This window comes from Polypterus senegalus, chromosome 6, assembly GCF_016835505.1.
Source record: "Polypterus senegalus isolate Bchr_013 chromosome 6, ASM1683550v1, whole genome shotgun sequence".
Lineage (NCBI taxonomy): Eukaryota > Metazoa > Chordata > Cladistia > Polypteriformes > Polypteridae > Polypterus > Polypterus senegalus.
In genome coordinates this window covers 180822956-180842907 of record NC_053159.1, presented here as the reverse complement: position 1 = coordinate 180842907, position 19952 = coordinate 180822956, and the positions used below count along the sequence as shown (strand labels likewise).

The 19952-nt window shown below is 38.8% G+C and overlaps 1 protein-coding gene across 1 annotated transcript in view; it reads left to right on the top strand.

The window, feature by feature from the left end:
- Positions 1–19952, top strand: part of LOC120531864 (acetylcholine receptor subunit alpha) — a 68303-nt gene that overhangs the window by 39395 nt on the left and 8956 nt on the right. The window contains exons 6-8 of the mRNA XM_039757674.1: positions 744–981; positions 2974–3197; positions 18051–18290. Coding sequence (XP_039613608.1) covers positions 744–981; positions 2974–3197; positions 18051–18290 — 702 coding nt within the window. The remainder of the gene's footprint in view (positions 1–743; positions 982–2973; positions 3198–18050; positions 18291–19952) is intronic.

Below are 19952 nucleotides of genomic sequence, written 5' to 3'. Positions count from 1 at the left end.
TTTATTAGTGATTATTGTGGTTGTTTATGAGTATTGTGGAGGAGAGGGTGTTTTGTACACTGTGGCTGAAGAATAAAGTCAATTTGAGGAATTTTACCTGGTGTCTGGAGTCGTGGACAGGGGTTCAAGGGAGCGAGAGCGGCCCCTATCTACCACAACGTACTGCTGGGTTTTATTTCTATTGCTGACCAAGCCAATGTATGTTTGTCTATTTTTGTAATTGTCCAGGTTTTTATGGCTGGTATGTTTGCTGCCCAGTAATAAAACTGAAAGTTAGGTAGAGCCATGCCACCTTCTGCCTTGGGTCTTTGTAGGGACACTCTTTGGATACGTGGATGTTTTGAATTCCAAATAAATTAGGTTATGGTTGAATCTAATTTCTTAAAAAATGATTTATTTATGTATATTGGAATGTTTTGAAATAAAAATAAAAGCATAGGAAGGATATTCATCTTAACAATGTTAATTCTTCCAGCTAAAGTGAGATGAAGGGTTGACCATCTATGCAAGTCTTGCTTAATTTTTTCCATACATACAGCGAAATTTTGTTGATAGAGAGCTTTATGTCTACTTGTAATGTTTACCCCTAGATATTTAGACTGATTTGCGATGATAAAAAGGGAAGAAAACTGTGTTTTAATAGGCTGCCATGTTTTTTTGCAGGTCACACTAGGTTATTTATTTAACTGTGAATTGTATCAAAATATACTGTTATTTTATTTTGCACATTTTAATTTTATTAGGAAAACGACCGTCCAGACTTAAGCAACTTCATGGAAAGCGGAGAGTGGGTTATGAAAGACTATCGCAGCTGGAAGCACTGGGTCTATTACTCCTGCTGCCCTGACACGCCATATCTGGACATCACCTACCACTTCCTCATGCTGCGCCTACCTCTCTACTTCATTGTTAACGTCATTATTCCCTGTCTGCTTTTTTCCTTCTTGACTGGACTGGTGTTTTATCTTCCTACTGACTCAGGTGTGTGGGTTGAGTTGGATTTTTTTTTTTTTTTTTGGTCTGTTAATGTACTTATTTTTAACATATTATGTAGGCACTACTTGGTGCAAAAACAGTAAATGTCACTTGTTTTTGCTGGAAGCCATTCTGTTCATCCATCTTTAAAAATCCTCTTTTTCCATTATTTGGCATATTTCTTCAAATAGTTTTTTTAATGCTTTGAAAGGATTCTCTGGCATTTAATATCATAAATAGACACAAAGTTTAGCATAGTTACCACCAAGTTCCAACGACCTACGCTTAAATCTCTTTGGAGTTTGCATGTTCCTCTTTTTCTATTTGTCCCCCAAAAATTATCCAGTTTTCTCCCACTTGGTAAAAACCTGAACATTGGGCTGGCTGGCAGTTCTACTTTGAGAGTGAGTGTGGGTGTGTTTGTGTGAGTGCAGCCAACAGTGGAATTGCATCACACCTGGCATCAGTTCCTGTATTTCATCTGATGCTGCCTCAATAAATCCTGGTTCCCTGTGACCCTATAATGGAATAATAAGATTAGAAAATGCATGAATGCACCGTATAACGTCTGGTTTCCTTCATTAATAAGATGAAGTTTGGTGCAAATTAAAAAAATGACAACATTAAAGAGTACGTACCTCTCTGATATCTGGGCTGCTTATAGCAATTGCCTGAGCTTGTGTTGATACAGCAAACAATTTTTATGTGGTACAGTGAATGTATCAGTGATAACAGGAAAGAGGAATAATCTCTGACCAAACCTGAAGTCAAAACGATTAATTTTATGCCTCCTCCTTCCCTCGGCCTGCAGCCTCTCTCTTCGCTTTGCACTTGCTGCAGGAGAACTCTGATACTTAGTGTGATGAGAGAAATCGCAAAATCAACCAGAATGTTCAAGCAAATTATAGACAAAAACCCGATCTAAATCTGTTAAATAGTTCTCTCGTGAAAAGCAGACAGACATACAGACCTGACTCAAGTGGAGGCTAGCTTGTCAGTGAGGAGGGCCCAGCCCAGCTCCCTACTCCTGAGGTCCCGCCCTCCACCTGCCCTCGGACCGCCTCTCTTTTTTTTTTGATTCGCACTTATTAATCAATACTACAAGCGAACTGTAATTCTTAGCGTGATGGGAGAAGTCGCAAAATCAACCGGTATGTTCAAGCAAATTATAGAAAAAAACCCAATCTAAATCTGTTAAATATTTCTCTCGTGAAAAGCAAACTGACATACAGACCCGACTCAAATGGAGGCTGGTGTGTGAGGGAGGAAGGCCCAGCCCAGCTCCCTATACCTGAGTTCCCGCCTCCCCCTCCTCTCGGCCCGCCTCCCTCTTTCTTCGATTCAAACTTATTAATTGCTGCTGCAAGAGAACTCTGATAACGTAGGATGATGAGAGAAGTCACAGTCAACCAGAATGTTCAAGCAAATTCTAGATAAAAACCTGATCTAAATCCGTTAAATTGTTCTCTTGTGAAAGGTGGACAGACATACAGACCCGACTCAAGTGGACGCGGGCATGTGAGTGAGGAGGGCCCAACCTGGCTCCCTACTCCTGACGTCCTGCCTCCCCTCCCCTTGGGCCACCTCCCCCTCCCCATGGCCCGCCCACCTTTCTTCAGATCATACTTACTAATTGCTGCTGCAAGCGAACCGGAATGTTCAAGCAAATTATAGTTAAAAACCCGATCTAAATCCGTTAAATAGTTCTCTCATGAAAAGCGGACAGACATATAAACAGATGTTGGATTTTATATATAGATTTGTATCTGCTAAGGAAAAAAAGAAAAAAACTGTTGGCAGTTACATGAAGAATAACTGAAGTTACTGATAAATGAACTCCTTCAAAATACAATTTCTGCAATAGCCATCACTAGTCACCTCCCACAAAAATAAATCCATTTCTTTTCTTAATAAAGCTCATTAGAAAAATGCTTAGTCCCCTTTGTGTCTCTTTATGGCGGGCAGACTGATAATGAGCCTCTCTTCTTGTTCCTGTAGGTGAGAAGATGACTCTGAGCATCTCGGTCTTGCTGTCCCTGACTGTCTTCCTCCTGGTTATTGTGGAGCTCATCCCCTCCACATCCAGCGCCGTGCCCCTAATTGGCAAATATATGCTCTTCACCATGGTATTTGTCATCACATCCATCATCATTACAGTGATCGTGATTAACACCCACCATCGCTCTCCCAGCACACACACCATGCCCCATTGGGTGCGCAAGGTGAGTTTAGCTATGTGTGGAAGAGGTAGGTTGATGTGGGCTGCTGCTTGGGTTTAATCTTTTCATTCAAGAAATCCTTCCCCTTTGTGGTTAAGTTGTTTTTGATGTATTACTGGATGGCACAGTGGTTAGCACTGTGGATCCAGCATCCAGGGGTCAATTAGTGCAGCTAATCATTGTCAGCGGTGAGTTTGCATTTTCTCCCTGTTGGTTTGGGTTTCTCCTGCATCCAAAAGATGTGTTCTTTCTGGAAAATTACTGATTCCAAATTGACCTCTGGTGAGTATGAGTGTATTTGAGTATGACTGGCACCCTCTCTAGGATAGTTTACTGCCTAGTGCCTAATACCTCCGACACCCTAAATTGTTATATGATGTTGTTGAGTCTTCTGGCTTACTGGCAATGCCTGGTTACTCTGTGGATGTTGTTTGTACTTTTAATTTCTTCTCTACCCCCTTGACATGTTTCATATTAGGTTGATTTTTGACTCAAAATCAAGGATCCTCAATCACAGTCCTGGAGGGCCGCAGTGGATGAAGGTTTTTATTCCAACTAGTTTCCCAATTAGAAAGCAGTCCATGCTGATAATGAGACTTGGTATTGAACTATTTAGCTTGTTAATGCTTGCATTCATCCAAGAGAAATTTTAATTGCACTGTAGAGTTTCCTTCTGTGAGAACATTATCCAAGTGTTTTGTGGACCAGAACAGATTTAAACTTAATGGTCCTTCCAATTCCCCTCTCATTCATTTCTAAACATTTGTTATCACTGACACATAATGGTAAGCCCGTGAGCTGGAGAGCTGCAGGTTTATTGGTTATCTGCATCTCCTTATTAACTAATGTCTGATTAAGAAAACAGGCAACAATTAAAACTTAAATGCAACTGCTAAAATCCAAAACTGGCAATTAAAGATTGTGAATTGTAACAGGCAAGAGAACTAAAATTAAGCCCAAAAACTTATTGCTTTAGTAGTAAATAAATGGGTACTACTTAAGTTGGTTAAAGTAAAACCTGCAGCCATAGCAGACCTCCAGGACTGTAATTGAGGACCTCTGATTTACAATGTAACTAAAATTTGTCTTTGATGAATTACTGCACTAACAAAGCATAGAGTTAAACACCAACTATCATTATCAGCAAGGACTGAGTTCTAATTTGGACACTGGCTGAAATGAAAACCTGTAGCCACTGCTGCCCTCCAGGACCGTGATTGAGGGCCACTGCTCTAAATTGACCCTGTGTGAGTGATTCTGGGTGTGTACAGCATCCAGTTAAGCTTGACTTCCTCATAATGCTGCTAAAACTTTCTAGCCCTGAAAGTGGATTAAGCAGGTTTAATAAAGAATTAATGAACAGACAACCAGCTCTGTTTTTCATTTCATATTAATAAACAGCAATAACTAAGAGTCCTGCCTCTAATCTAACACTATGATGTGTTGGGTATTGTCTTGGTTGTTGTAAAGCACTTTGAGCTACATCCTTTGTGTGAAAATATGTTAGAGAAATATAAAAAAATGCTTTTTAAAAACCATGCATATATTAAGTTAAAAAGTATACTAAAAATATAAAAGATAAGTCTGGGTGCTTTTGCTAAGATATTAAGAAGTGTTTTTTGAATGTTGATTGATGAAAAGCGCCCACGCTTTTATTTTACAAGTGATCTATGACAGACTTAGTTTTTACTTTTTAGTACACTTTTTAATTTAATATAAGCGTGATTTTTAAAAAGTATTTTTATATATTTATTGCAATAAATACAGACAACACGGTCAAAGGTTTGGGGTGTTTAGCCCCGTATACTGTAAAGTAAGGGTCAAAATAATTCAAGTAAATCATTAGACACACAAGGATGGGTGGACGAACAATTTATGGAGACGGACCGGAAATTAAAAAGAGGGATGGTGGGAAAGACGTGGTGATGGATGGATAACTGACGTCATCAAATGGGGACCAGAGGGTAGAAAGGGACCCGGAAGTGTTGCGGTTCTTATGGCGGCATTGCTTTGTCTTTTCTCAAGAAATAGAAAGAGAGAGGTTAGTACCCTGCCATTGTCCCCTGGCATGACTTGTTGCGTTGCACGTCGGGTCCTTAAGCTGCTCCCCAAGCGCTCGTGCATGACAATGTATAATTTTCAACTTTTAAGTCGTGGGTTTGTTTAAGTATAATTTTGTAATCAATATTTTAACGCTTCCTTTAATATTTCTATCCGTTACTAGTGCCATCTATTGGTGAAATCTTTAACTGTTCTTCATATGAAAATTTCATTTCTTAATTAACATGGATTAATCGATCAATTAGTGAAAATGATTATTGATTCATGTATTATCATTGGAAGTGAGTCTTCTTCTTCTTTCGGCCGTTTCCGTTAGGGATTGCCACAGCGGATCCTCTTCTTCCATATCTGTCTATCCTCTGCATCTTGTTATGTCATCAGAAGTGAGTAAGTGGGCAAAATTTCAAGTCATTTGGACAATAGGAAGTGAGTTAAATACTGATTACAAGATTTGTACCAGACAACGGACAGGTGAAATTAAAATAAGCGTGGTAAAAAATCTTAGTGGTGGTGGCGGCAGTGACTATGATTGTGTTCCATTTACCTCAGAAGTGTGATATTGGAGCTGGGAATGACGTAACGTAACCGAGTCGACCATGTTCCAGTAAAACGTTCAGAAAACCAATATGGACAACTCCAGAAAAACCTTTGTTGTGCTTGTTCTTTCGGAATACAAGCAACTGCTGAACAACGTATTACACTGTACTTTTTGCACCCAAACACAAAAGCAACATGTCCACAGATGGAAGTGGGAACAGTGCTGTGTGTATGTAAGATTTAACGAGACACAAATAAAAGTGCTAATAAACAGTATAACACTACAGTTTTTATTAAAGTACATCGTGCACCGCCATGGCCAAAAGTTTTGACAATGACCCAAGCATTTGTTTTCACAACGTTTGCTGCTTCAGTGTTTTTAGATCTTTTTGTCAGATGGCATACTGAAGTAGAATCACAAGCATTTCAGAAGTTTCAATGGCTTTTGTTGACAGTTACATGAGGTTTATGCAGAGAGACCATATTTGCAGTGTTGGCCCTTCTTTCTTTTTCAAGATCTCTACATTTCGCCCTGGCATTCTTGCAATCAACGTCTGGGCCAAATCCTGACTGATGGCAGCCCATTATTGCATCATCAATGCTTGGAGTTTGTCAGAATTGGTGGGTTTTTGTTTGTCCACCCACCTCTTGAGGATTGACCACAAGTTCTCAAAGGGATTAAGATCTGAGGAGTTTCCTCCAAAAATTTTGATGATTTGTTCCCCGTGCCACTTAGTTCTCACTTTTGCCTTATGGCCCAGTGCTCCATCATGCTGGAAAAGGCATTGTAGGTCACCAAACTGTCCTTGTTTGGTTGGGAAAAGTTGCTCTCAGAGGTGGCACAACTTTTTTAGATTTAGTTATTTTACATCCAATTACCCACAAACTCACCTACCATTAAAAAAAGGCAGTGAAGTACAAAACAGTCAAAAATGAGAGAAACAGTAGTGCCTACCTTGACTTTTAATGATTGTTTAACTTGGCACACGTAAACAGAGACACAGAGTGCATCATCACCATTATCAGAATAAGAGTCTCTGGTACAACAGGATCACAGGCGAATTCCATGTTTGATGATTTAGTTTGGAGAAGAAATCAAAGGGATGAATGGCTGATGAATTTCTTTAAATATAACGTAAATATGTTAACCATTGTGACAGACAGGCAGCCAGAAAGCAGCAGGTTTTGTTGGCTGCTCTTTTAACATCTCATTCAGATATAATACTTTTCTCAGAGACACCTTATTCCATTTCTTCCTCTCTCTCTCTAACCAGAATATTCTATCAGGTTCTTGATAATTTTAAAGATGTTGTATTTGACCTTTAGCTCTCATGTTTTTGTTTTTTTTTTTGCAATTTGTCTCAGGATGTGTGTGCATTTCAAAAGGGCCTTGTCTGACACTTCACATAGCAAATGATAGCCCTAGTGCACACTGAAATATGTGAATAAGTACAAGCTAAATCTATGATGGAATATGTAAATATAGCAAACAAAATCAAATCACAAAGAAGTAAGGTAACTCCATACTTTGTTGACTGTTGTTTTTTGTTACACCCCAGGCTCTTAATGAGAAGTCAGTTGATGCTGATGAAGTACTTAATTGCTCGAGCAACAGTTTAATGCTTCATTTTAGTTGTCATGCTTTTAACATTTCCCACCTTTAATTGTAGTAGTAGGGCGCTGTGCTATGTCATCCATTATGGATGCAATGAGAAGTCGAGCAAAATGAAACTTTTTAATGGCTAACTGAACCGATTTACAATGTGCAAACTCTCGAGGCAACTAAGGCGACTTCTTCAAGTAGGTTGTGATCTGACTGAAGAAGGAGCCTTAGTTGCCTCGAAAGTTTGCACATTGTAATCGGTTCAGTTAGCCATTAAAGAGTGTTGTTTTGCTTGAATTCTCATTGCATTCACCCTTAATTGCTTATTTTAGTCTTGAAAAGCTGCATTCACTGTTTTGAATTGCTCCTTATTGGCAATTCGATGCAAATGACAAAGGAAACCAGCAGTCCTCCACCTAACATGTCTCCGTTTACAGCTGTGTGCATTCATCATGAGCTACCTGATTTAATAATATTGGAAGGAAACTGAACAGAAAAAAGGGAAGGATTAAGAGTTCTTTATTCATTTAGGGCTTCAAATCATTTGGATGATATAATTTAAAAGGAACAAAAAATCTGCAAAAATGATCTGACATGGCAGAGTTAAAACACAAAAAAGCCATGAAATTACATAAGATCTGTTATTGGTGAGGATTAGTTTGTAATTAAGCAACTGGGTTGAACAAAAACCTGCAGTCACTGGGGCCCTCCAGGACCAACATTGCGCACCACTAATATAAAGCATAACTCTCAGTGGTAATGATTATCAATTGTATTTGCTGCACTGGGTATTGTACCAGTATGATTTTGATCTTTTTTTTCCAACCTAGACACACTTTTTTTTTTTTTACTTTTTTTTTAAATATTATTTATTTTATTAAAATCAACATTCCATACAAGCGAGTCTCAAGTTTAACAAAACTAGGTCGGAAACAAATCAACCCCCCCGAACCATGAGAAAGAGAGCTAAGTCAGCAGAGTAGAACTTTAATAATAGTAAAAATATGTAGATAAGTAAATGAATAAAAATAAATAGAATAATATAAAAAAGGAGAAGAAAAAGAGGTGAGAGAATCTGCTTACTCAATTTAAATGCTTATTCTAAAATGTTATTGATCAGATTCTGCCAGGTTTTGAAAAAGTTTTATACAGATCTTCTAAGTGAGAATTAGATTTTTTCAAGTTTTATCTATTTGTTTATTTATTTATTTGATTTGATTGATTTTATTAAAATAATTATCATTCCATACAAATAAATCAAGTTTTACAATAATAGGTTTGAAGCAAATCAACCCACACCCCTGAGAAAGAGAGCAAAGCCAGCAGAGTAAAACTTTATGTTAGTAAAAATAAGTAAATAGATAAATTAATAAATGAATAAAGATAAATGGAGTAAAAGAGGGGAGAGAACCTGCTTCCTCAATTTAAATACTTATTCTAAAATGTTATTGATCAGATCCTGCTAGGGTTTGAAAAAGTTTTGCACAGATCCTCTTCCAGTTTCAAATAATATATAACATCAGTTACCCACTGACTTAGAATAGCAGAGTTAGGATTCTTCCAGTTGAGCAAGATAAGTCTACGTGCTAACAGTGAAGTAAAGGCCATTACAGTTTGTTTGTCCTTGTGCTAGCTGCAGCCCCTGATTATGCAGGTAAGTGCATTTTCTCTTCGACATTGGTTGATTTGTGAGATTCACAGTATGGGTTAGCATCCTCGCCTTTGTATTTTGTTTTCCTGGCAGATGGAAACACCTTAAGGCTACGTCCTGACTGATGCTGCTGGGCTAGATTTGGCTCTTTTCAGTCTTAAGGCTAGCACTTTGCTTCTCTGACCACACAATTAAACCTTTAAAGTTAACTGAGATAAAGGAACACTCCCTTAGCTCAGGTAGTCAATTGGGTTTGATTTCAGGGGATTGTCGGGCGTGTGTGGGATCTCTGTTTCACCTTCTAACCGGGAAGTCAGAACATTGTAGAGATTTTAAAAATTAAATTGCCAAAAGTCCATATTAACTTTCACTTTCTCTGCCTGCGGTTCAGATGTGGAGACTGTTTTTAAAGAAATAACACAAACAAGCTTGCAACTATAAAAAGATTGATACAATTCATTCATAACATAAGAATAACAGACAGTATATGCAAGTACAGTATATACAGACAAAGGACAATAACAATACAAAATATAAATTTGTGCTAGCTTAGTCTGATTTTTTCTCTCCTATATAGAAAGATCAGATGATTTTGAAATCTTTTAGTTAATGTGGTCAAGATGGATAAGTTATTTAGCTAGTGTGAACACTTGGTGGCACTGTTGCCCCTTTAAACTCAACAAACACTCAGACACAAGGTAAAAGCACTGAGAAGTATTCATTCTTTTTCTTCTCCAAAACAGTGCCCTAAGCACCACAGCCACAATAAACAGGCAAATAAACACCACAAAGCACAGTATTATTCTTCTTTCTCTCGCTGTTTCTCCTCCACACCTCCCAGAATGCTTTGTCCACCTCCACCTGACTCCTGCTCGCTTGCTGAGTTTCTAACAGCCCTTTAACACTAGAATTACCAAAGCCTACGAAAAAACTTGTAATCCCGGCCCAGCTTAAATCCTTTCGCACCTGTCCATCAGCATCCTTTATGTTGTAAATGTGTCGATCAGCAGAAGCAGCAAGCAGCCAGCAATTCCAACGCAGAAAGGGCAGAAAGTTCTCTCGGCTCAAGTCTGTTTACCTGTATGTGAGGTGCCTGGAGTTGTATGTGGTAAATAATATATCGTTATTTGGAATACATACATTTCATGTGTGTTCTGTGTCTACAACAATCTATGTAAATACATCGTTAAAACAGAAACGTTTTTATGTTTTAGTAATAATTGACAAAATGTAGACATGAATTGTATAATGTGTGAAGCCTGAAGTCCAAATATCAAATATACTTCTACCTTTTGTGAAAGTGTTTAACAAAAGAAGTGCGCTTTTATACAAGAATATAACTGCAGAGAAAGAATTTGCATTAGGGTGTGAGATTGACACGCTTTTCATACAACCGCTTTTGTGGTGTAGCGGTAAGAACTATTGACTCGTATACAAGACAATCGCGGTTCAGTTCCAGATGCCTCCACTATGAGTAGTGAGCTGCTCTTATTCTTACTATTATAGAGTAAAAACATACATTTGATTTGAGTCTGTAACAGCCGGTGTAAATTTATGGTACTTGTAAAAGTTTTTTTTTTTTTCTTAATTCAGTTTTATTCTCCCAGTCACGTTCACGCTCCCGCCGATCTGTCACTGTTAGTTTTTAAATAAAGACATGCTATAACAGAGATGAACTCAGATGAGGATGAGGGTTTTTCTAAAGGCATGCTATAACAGAGATGAACTCGGATGAGGGTTCTTCATCGGAGAAAGAGAACAGAAGACCTCCCCGCAAGAAACGTCCACTCATATATAAGTACAACGCCTTTACACCTGGTGCAGCTGCATTGTTCTCCAAGATAAACACTGAGCACTGAGAACCTTCTTTATAGCTGCTCTCGTGGTGCAATAGCAGACATTTACGAAACAATTGATTTTCTCTTTTTTAAGAGCACACTGTTAAAATGTTTAAGGGACCTGAGCTGACCAACATTCCTGAGACCTTCATCTTTCTTTATTTTCAGATATTGTGAGATGGACACCAGTTGTTTTATCTTATTTTTAATCTCATTATTGTTTGGCTGGTAATTCAGGAAAAATAAACAAATAAGGGGTCTGAGTCTTGCCTGAAGATCTTGCCTGAAGAAGGGGCCTGAGTTGCCTCGAAAGCTTGCATATTGTAATCTTTTTAGTTAGCCAATAAAAGGTGTCATTTTGCTTGGCTCTTCTCTACATTCATAATGGCTAACACGGTACAAAACCCTAGTACAACGAAAATGTAAAAATGCGGAAACTTTTTGAATGTCCCTCGTATAAAAGGAAAAATAGCACTAAAGTTTGAAAAGACACAAGTTATCTTTATATATAAAATCCTCTGTATGTCTGTCTGTCCGCTTTTCATGAGAGAACTACTTAATGGATTTAGATTGTTTTTTTCTAGAATTTTCTTGAACATTCTGGTTGATTTTGCGACTTCTCTCATTGCGCTAAGTATCATAGTTCACTTGCAGGAGCAATGTATTCGCGCTAATTGAGAGATACGCAGCAGGCCGAGGGAAAGGGGAAGCATGACATCAGTAGTGGGCCCTCCTCACTGTCCAGTTTCACGACTATGTGGACGGAGCTGCGGGGGACGACTAGTAACAATATAAACATTGAAATGCTAAAATGTAATAAGATACTGTGGTCGACAGCAGTCTTGTCCTCGCTTTCTCAGGTACTCATCTGGTTCCCTTTTTCCAGATGCCAGTGCTAAATCATAGCAGTGGGTGTGCATGTTTGTATGCGTAAGATGGTGCTTGTTATGGCTTTATTACTCTGGCTCCTCACATTTGATGGATTGTCTTCTTAATATTTATTATATGAGGGCATATTAAATTTTCTTTTTGGAATTTTACAGTTAACACATTTCAGTCCTTCTAGTCTTAAAATCTCCTATATTGAAGTCACTGCACCTAGTACTTAAGCTTGTGGCAGCACTGAATTACTCCTCCCTGAGCGGTTTAGAATTAAAAAAAAGCAGAACTCTTAAATCTGGTTAAAAGATTATGCAAATTCAAAACGCTGAAGTGGCTAATCGGACTGATGCACACGTTGACTTTTCATTTAATCCATTTGGTTGATGATATTGAGAACATTTCTTGCACGTGATTGACCCCTACTGCCTAAATTTGTAATTGCATGTCAGTGTCACTAGTAAAGGAAAAGACACACAGCATAAACTTTCAAACTCATCTAATGCAATTCCCACATATAAACGGAGAAAACTGGGGGTATTCATACAGACACTAGAAGAACATGGAAGAGTAATACAGACAGTGACTGGATGAGACATCCAGTCCTGTGACAATGGGTAGATGAGGTATCGGTACTAACCACTCCTCGTCTCACTAAGTAATTAATTTAACTGCTGATTAACCATGTTCAGTTTAACTAAAGATTCAGTAATTGTCTTATCTGTTCGTCATGTGAATGTTACAAGGAGTCTGTGCCCATGTGGTAGTAATAGTAAGATAGTGGGAATCGTAAAGAGTAAAGTTTTATCATTTTAACTAATATTCTGTGTGCACCTGGAATGGTTCTGGTGCCACTGCACTGCATGCTGGGAGTACTGCCAGGACACATGGAAAATGGTACTGCCCTCCCTCAGCAATGCCCTCTGGTGGCACCCATAATATTCATGGTATGAGAGACAGGCAAAGTCCATTTAATAATAACGCAACAAAAAATTTACTTTCTTTACAAAATAAACAGGTGTTCAATGGTATAAGGACAAAGTAAAGAAATAAGTAGTAGTTATTGATAGCTCTTTGCTAAAGTCTGTCATTAGAGCTAAGTCCTGTAGTGGGTTTGATTCTAGACAGAGATGCCATGGTCTGTGAACGTACATCTTTAAACCGTTGGGACCAGAAAGGGCAGGGCATCCCAGAGGGAAGGAGGAGGTCAGATTTATTTGCCCTCATGGGGCATCTTCTTGGAATTTCAGAGGGAAGAGACAAGACTGTTAATGACAGTGCCTTCTCTCACCGTGAAGTGGTATCACATACTTGAGCTATACAGGTAAGGTGATCCACAGATGCACATGTGTGACAAATGTATAAAATTTATACACATACACACTCACCGGCCACTTCTTTAGGTACACCTGCTTAACTGCTTGTTAAAGCAAATAAATTATCAGCCAATTGCATGTCAGCAAATCAATGCATATAGGCATGTAGACCTTGTCAAGACGACCTGCAGAAGTTCAAACTGAGCATCGGAACGGGGAAGAAAGGGGATATAAACTATGGATGTTGGTGCCACACGGGCTGGTCTGAGTATTTCAGAAGCTGCTGATCTACTGGGATTTTCACACACAACCATCTCTAAGGTTTACAGAGAGGGGTCTGAAAAAAAAAGAAAATATCAGTGAGTGGCAATTGTCTAAGTAGAAATGCCTTGTTGATGCCAGAGGTCAGAGTAGAATGGCCAGACTGGTTTGAGCTGACAAAAAGACGACAGCAACTCAAATACTAAGGTATGCAAAGGAGCAGATCTGAACACACATCACGTCGAACCTTGAAGCAGGTGGGCTACAGCAGCAGGAGACCACCCTGGGTGCCAATCCTGTCAGCTAAACAGGCAATTGAGGCTGCAGTTCAGATGGGATCACCCAAAATTGGACAACAGAAGATTGGAAAAACACCTGGTCTGATGAATCTCAATTTCTGCTGCGACATTTAGATGGTAGGGTCAGAATGTGGAGTGGGGAGCCAGGCAGGGCCCTCCTCACTCACCCAGTAGCCTCCATTTAAGTCACTGTATTTCGCGCCACGTTTTGGAGCGTACCTTGCCTCCGCTTGCTATCGATACCTGTTTATTGATTTTTAAAGTATGTCCTGTTTCATTACTATGCAGGCGGAGCCGCAGCAGTTGGCTAGTCTTGATATTAAAATAACCAGCTCAGCTGGAAGGGCCATGTGGTCATGTTGTACAACAGCATTGTGATACATGCTTAATGTGTTTCCTTTGCATGCTTAATGTGTTTCCTTTGCTTCATAGAGCAAATAGTGAAGACTGAGCAACAAATGGGATTCTTTTATCTTCATGAAATCAACAGAGACATTGTAACCTTCACAAATCTATCACACATGAAGTGTCACAAATTGTAACCCCACAAAACTCTTGACATTACATGAATACAACTTCAGGTGCAAACAGAACAGTCCCAAGACTGGGCACCATGTTATTACTTATACACAGATTCACACTTGCCATTATAAAACCATCAGTTTATCTAACATGCATGTCTTTGGTGTTATGATTACAGTTTATAATTTATTTAATTACTTTTGTGACCATATATATTCAATCAATCAACACTTATTTATATAGCACATTTTCATACAAAAAAATGTAGCTCAAAGTGCTTTACAAAATGAATAGAAAAATAGAAGACAATAAAAAATAAACATAAGTCAACATTAATTAACATAGAATTAGTAAGGTCCGATGGCCAGGGTGGACAGAAAAAACAAAAAAAATAAAACTCCAAATGCTGGAGAAAAAAATAATAAAATCTGTTGGGAAAATATATATTTATTTATTTACCTATATACTCACATATAAGTCAGGTCTTGAAACCTGAAAAATCAATCATAAAATCAGAGCCCGACTTATATGCCCGTTCAAAAATATGATACTTAAATTGTTCTGTTTTTTTTTTTGTTTTTTTTTTTTTACATCTTGCCTCCTCCAATCTGGCACCAGTTTCTCAGATGCAAGCCCAGACACTCGGACTCCTCGCTCAGTCTCTCGAGCGCCCCGATCAGAGCCCCCATTGACTCCGGGAAGATCACAGCATCGTCAGTAAAGTCAAGATCCGTGAAAATTTCTTCGCCAACAAATGCCCCACAGCCGCTAAACCCCATGACCTTGCCCAACACCCAGTCCATACAAGCATTGAAGATAGTAGGAGCAGAACACACCGCTGACGAACCCCAGAATCAACTGGGAAAAACGCAGAGGCTCTGCCTCCACTCTGCACAGCACTCACAGTACCAGTGTACAGGCCGACCATGATATCCAGCAACCTCGTGGGGATCCCATGAACCCTCAGGATTTCCCCACAGAGTTGAAAGCTGTATGAAAATTGACAAAGGCTGCAAAGAAACTCTGCTGATATTCGCGTTTCCTTAAGTGTTGAAGTGTTTGTGGGCCAGGTGTGCATGTAACAGGAATGTTAAAAGTCACCTTTAGTTTAAAAACATAAAAAGATGAATGTGAAAGGGCTGAAAAATCCCAGTGCTACATGACAATGTCTCCTGTGTGGATTTGTGTGAGAATGAAAGATTTACTAACAGCAACGTGTACCATGACAAAATAGCCGTGATGGAAATAAAGTGCAGGTGTTTCATGCAATAAATTTAATAAGACATTTAAGATTGCATCACACAGCAGAATACGTAGATCCTCAACAATTTCCTTTACATGCCAGTAAAAATAGCAGTCTTTTGTCACATTTGCTCACTTCTTTTAGATTGTTTCTTCAAAGTTCTGCATAGTAGGAATAATTATTTGTTTTTATTCGAATACAAAAGACAAGGATTGATATTTTATAAATAAAGGGACAAGTAAGAGAAATGTTGCTGAATATTTAAGAAAATCGGATGTAAAACAGAAGACAGAGATGACAAGCACAAGTGTCTGCCGTTAGATTTATTTAATAATAAAATACTGTATGCAAAGGATTGGTACATATTTTCATTCATAAAAAGTTATACAGAAACATGTATGCTATGAAAACTAGGGGGCACCACAAGCACACCAACACAGTCCCGGGTTCAAATAAAGGTGTGTTTTATTACAATTATCTTCTATACACAAGCACCAAAACTAGTTGTCTTTTCTCTCTTTCTCCTCCTCTCCTCTCTCTACCACACTGCTCTCCTCCAGTTGGGTGTTGCTTTCCTTCCTCCCAGCTCTGACTCGGCTGGACAAGGCAAAGCTGTCCCTTTTATTAAGGACCTGGGGGTATTTCTGGTGCCACGACTTTGTCCGTTGGAAGCACTTCCGGGTCATACGGAAGTCCCCAATAGCTCCCTGTAGTGCCTACATTGCTACCGGACTACAATTCCTGGCATTCCTTACTGGTGTTCAAACAGACATTGACATCCAAGGCTGCTGCCATCTAGCTTCCTGGGGGATTAAACAGCCCTTTGAGACAGTTCTTCCCTGTCCTTACCTTACATCCCAGCCAGAGATGGTATTGTAAGTATATCCAATCCATCCACCTGGGGCTTCCCTTCTGGGCAAGGAACCTTCCTACTTCTGGTCGGGATGCCTATCCATTCCGTATGGCACTTACAATGCATAATGGTAATAACATTCAAATATATACCGTATATACTCGCATATACGCGTAAGTCGGGCCTTGAAACGCAAAAAATGAATCATTAAATCAGACCACGACTTGTACGCCTGTTCAACAATGTGACACTTAAATTGTTTTGGTTTTTTTTTGTTGTTTTTTTTTTTGTTTTTTTTTTACATCTTCTTGCCTCCTCCAATCTCACATCAGTTTCTCAGACACATCAAATTTTATTGCAGCAGCGCATTTACCAATTTCTTTCACCACTTCAATGACTTTTAATTTAAAACCAGCTTCATATTTTCTTCTGATCGAACGCCCCATCGCAGATAAGGGATGCTCTTACAATAAAGGTGTATGAGGATGTGAGTTACAAAAAACACAAAATAATGCAAACGTCGTCTTTGGAATAGTTCGGGTATTACCGTGTGGTCACGTAGGCACAGTACAGAGAGAGAGTGAGGTTAGGAGCACACACTGAAACAGCGCATTGCCACACCCACATAGAAAAAAGGCCGGGTGCTCCGTGGTGACTCTCTCAGGTGGGCGTTAGCATATTGTAATCTCTTGGACCAATAGCGTGAGGTTTCCACATTTGACTTATACGACTGACCTTATAAAATACCAGAAATTATACAGTAAAGTTAAGCCCCGACTTATCCACGGGAGAACTTATCTGCGAGTATATTCGGTAATATTGTACTTTGTTCAAAATACCGTATTTAAATGAATATTCTTTGCAACCTGTAAGAAAGTCCTGTGCTGTTGCTTACACTGCTCTAATGTAGGGGTTTATGCCAAATGTAGGAAAACGTTTTCATTTTGTTGGGTTCGTGGATGGTTTACAAAAGCCAACGCTGATAGTTTAGGCTTGTTTCTGCAGTTAATTTTCATTTGCTGGTGCAAGAGATCAAGATTACAAAATGCATTGCAGGATCAAATCCTACTCTGTGAACTTTTGAAAATAGCTATTTTGCAATTTAAGGTTTAACTGCTGATTACAAAGTGCTTTAGCTGTGAAAATGTTTTTTCAACAATCGCTTAATAAACTAGATTAAACATCCCCAATCTTCACAGGCTACGTTTGAACAAACCTCACAACACAAGGAATAGGTGAACACAGAAATGGAATTCTGACGTCTTAAGTGATGCCACTCTGTAAAGTAGCAGGCAAAATGAGCTGACATATAATTTCATAGCATCTGAATTACTCAAAATATAGACTATTAAAAATGGCAACCATTTTTTCAGTTCTGGGCAAACAAAAGTTGATGCCTGCTTGCCGAGCTTAACAGCCACTTTTGAAAGTTAGGCGTCTATGGCTGAAACCAAGCCTGGGTGGGTCATCTGTCTGTCATTAGGCACACGAATGGCCAATTTACAGCCACCAATTAGCTTAAAACTCCCATCATTGGGATTTTAGAGGTAAACTGGAGTATTGTGCAGACATGGGGAGAACAGAGACTGAGTAAGAACTTCAGCTCGGGACTCTGTGCTATTATACCTCCAGTTCTTCCTCTCATTCACGTTCATAAATCTCCTTGTCACATGTTCTCAACTGCACCCCTTCATGTAACAAACCTGCAGAAAATCTGTGGCATAAAGTGGTAGGGACAGTAGGCTGCTAGAAAGATTCAGACATTTTGTTGTTCTCACTATTCTATCTTACAGATTTTTATCGATACCATTCCAAACATTATGTTCTTCTCCACAATGAAGCGGCCTTCCAGAGACAAACATGATAAGCACATTTTCACGAAGGATATTGACATCTCTGATATTTCCGGGAAGCCCAGTCCTGCCTCAGTTACTTTCCAGTCACCAATAACCAAAAACCCTGATGTGAAAAGTGCAATTGAAGGTGTCAAGTACATCGCTGAGACAATGAAGTCTGACCAGGAGTCCAACAATGTAAGTATTATCCCCTTCCCCTTGTTTCTTTTCAGTTATTTGCATACTTATACTTTTAAGTTTTTAAATTAAAAACAGGCTTTTGTGCATGTCACTAAAATGTACCTCCACGGCACTAGAAAACGTTTATCTAAGCAGTTCAGGTGAGATGAATCCAGCTTGCCCTTAACAGCCTGTCTAGCATTTCTGCACGCTTAGTAGAATGTCATGTTCTTGAGATTGTGGATTGTTTTAAATGTATAGCATGATTTATCGTTAATAAAAATGCACAAATCTTGATGCCCAAAAATCATGGATGAATAAGATGACGAGTGAGTTAAATTTTAATAATTTGTTAATAAACATAAAAAATTAAAAAAATGAGAAAACAAATAAGTTTATTGATTTTGTGTTAAATAGCTGCATCATTCTTGCGTATCACCCTTTAAATTGCCAGGATATCTGCTTTAAACACGTGTCTAAATATGGAGGATTCAGAAAGTCTTCAGACCCCTTTTGCTTTTTTCACATTTTATTAAAGTGCAGCCTTAGGCTAAATTTTTTTAATTCATTTGTTTCCCCTCATCAAGCACAACTCAATACCCCAGAATGACAAAGTGAAATTAGGATTTAGGAATTTTTGCAAATCTATTAAAATCAAAAAAATTTTAAAAAACCTGAAACATCACTTTGACACAATTGTTCAGAGCATTTGCTACAACACTTTAAATCTGGATCAGGTGTATCATATTCTGTTAATCATCCTTGAGGTGTTTCTACATCTTGTTTGGAGTCTGACATGTGGTCCCACAGGTCAATTGAATGGATGTGATTGGGAAAGGTACACAACCTGTCTATAGAAGGTCCCACAGTTGGGCAAGAACAAAGTCATGAGGTTGAAAGAGTTCCCTGCAGAGCTTAAAGGCAGAATTGTGTCAAAACACAGATATGGGAAAAGCTACAAAACACTTCCTGCAGCATTAAAGATTCACAAGAGGACAGTGGACTTCATAATTCTTAAAAGGAAGAAGTCTGGGACAATCAAAACTCTTCCACGAGCTGGCCGCTGGGCTAAACGTTCACCTTCCAATGGGACACAAAGCAGAGACGACACAGGAGAGGCTTAGGGACAACTCTGTGAATGTCTTTGAGTTGCCCAGTCAGAGCTTCGACTTAAACCCAATCAAATATTTCAGGACAGACCTGAAAACAGATATAAGAAGGTCTGTAGAGAAGAATGGCAGAAAATCCATTAATCTGTCTGTGTGAGGCATGTCACATCAGACCCAAGAACACTCCAGGCCGGAATGGCTGCCAAAGGGACTCCAATGAAGTACTGAGTAAAGCCTCCGAGCACTTGTGACAGTGGAATATTTCAGTTGTTTATTTTTAACAAATTTTCAAAAATTTCTAAAGTTGTATTTTCACTTTATCATGCTGGGATATTGGCCTTCAAATATCATATTGTTAGTCTGTTAGGATGGTCTAATGAAACACCAGATCTCAAGAAGTATTTCCTTTGCAAGTGAGAGCAGAGAATTTAGGAGCATGATAGGTAAGGATTTCCATGGTGAAGGAGATCAGGACAATACCACGATAGGCTCTCAATTTCAATTTCTTGTAGTAGTAGTAGTTTATTTATATAGCGCACTTCACAGACAAAAGATCACAGAGTACTGAACA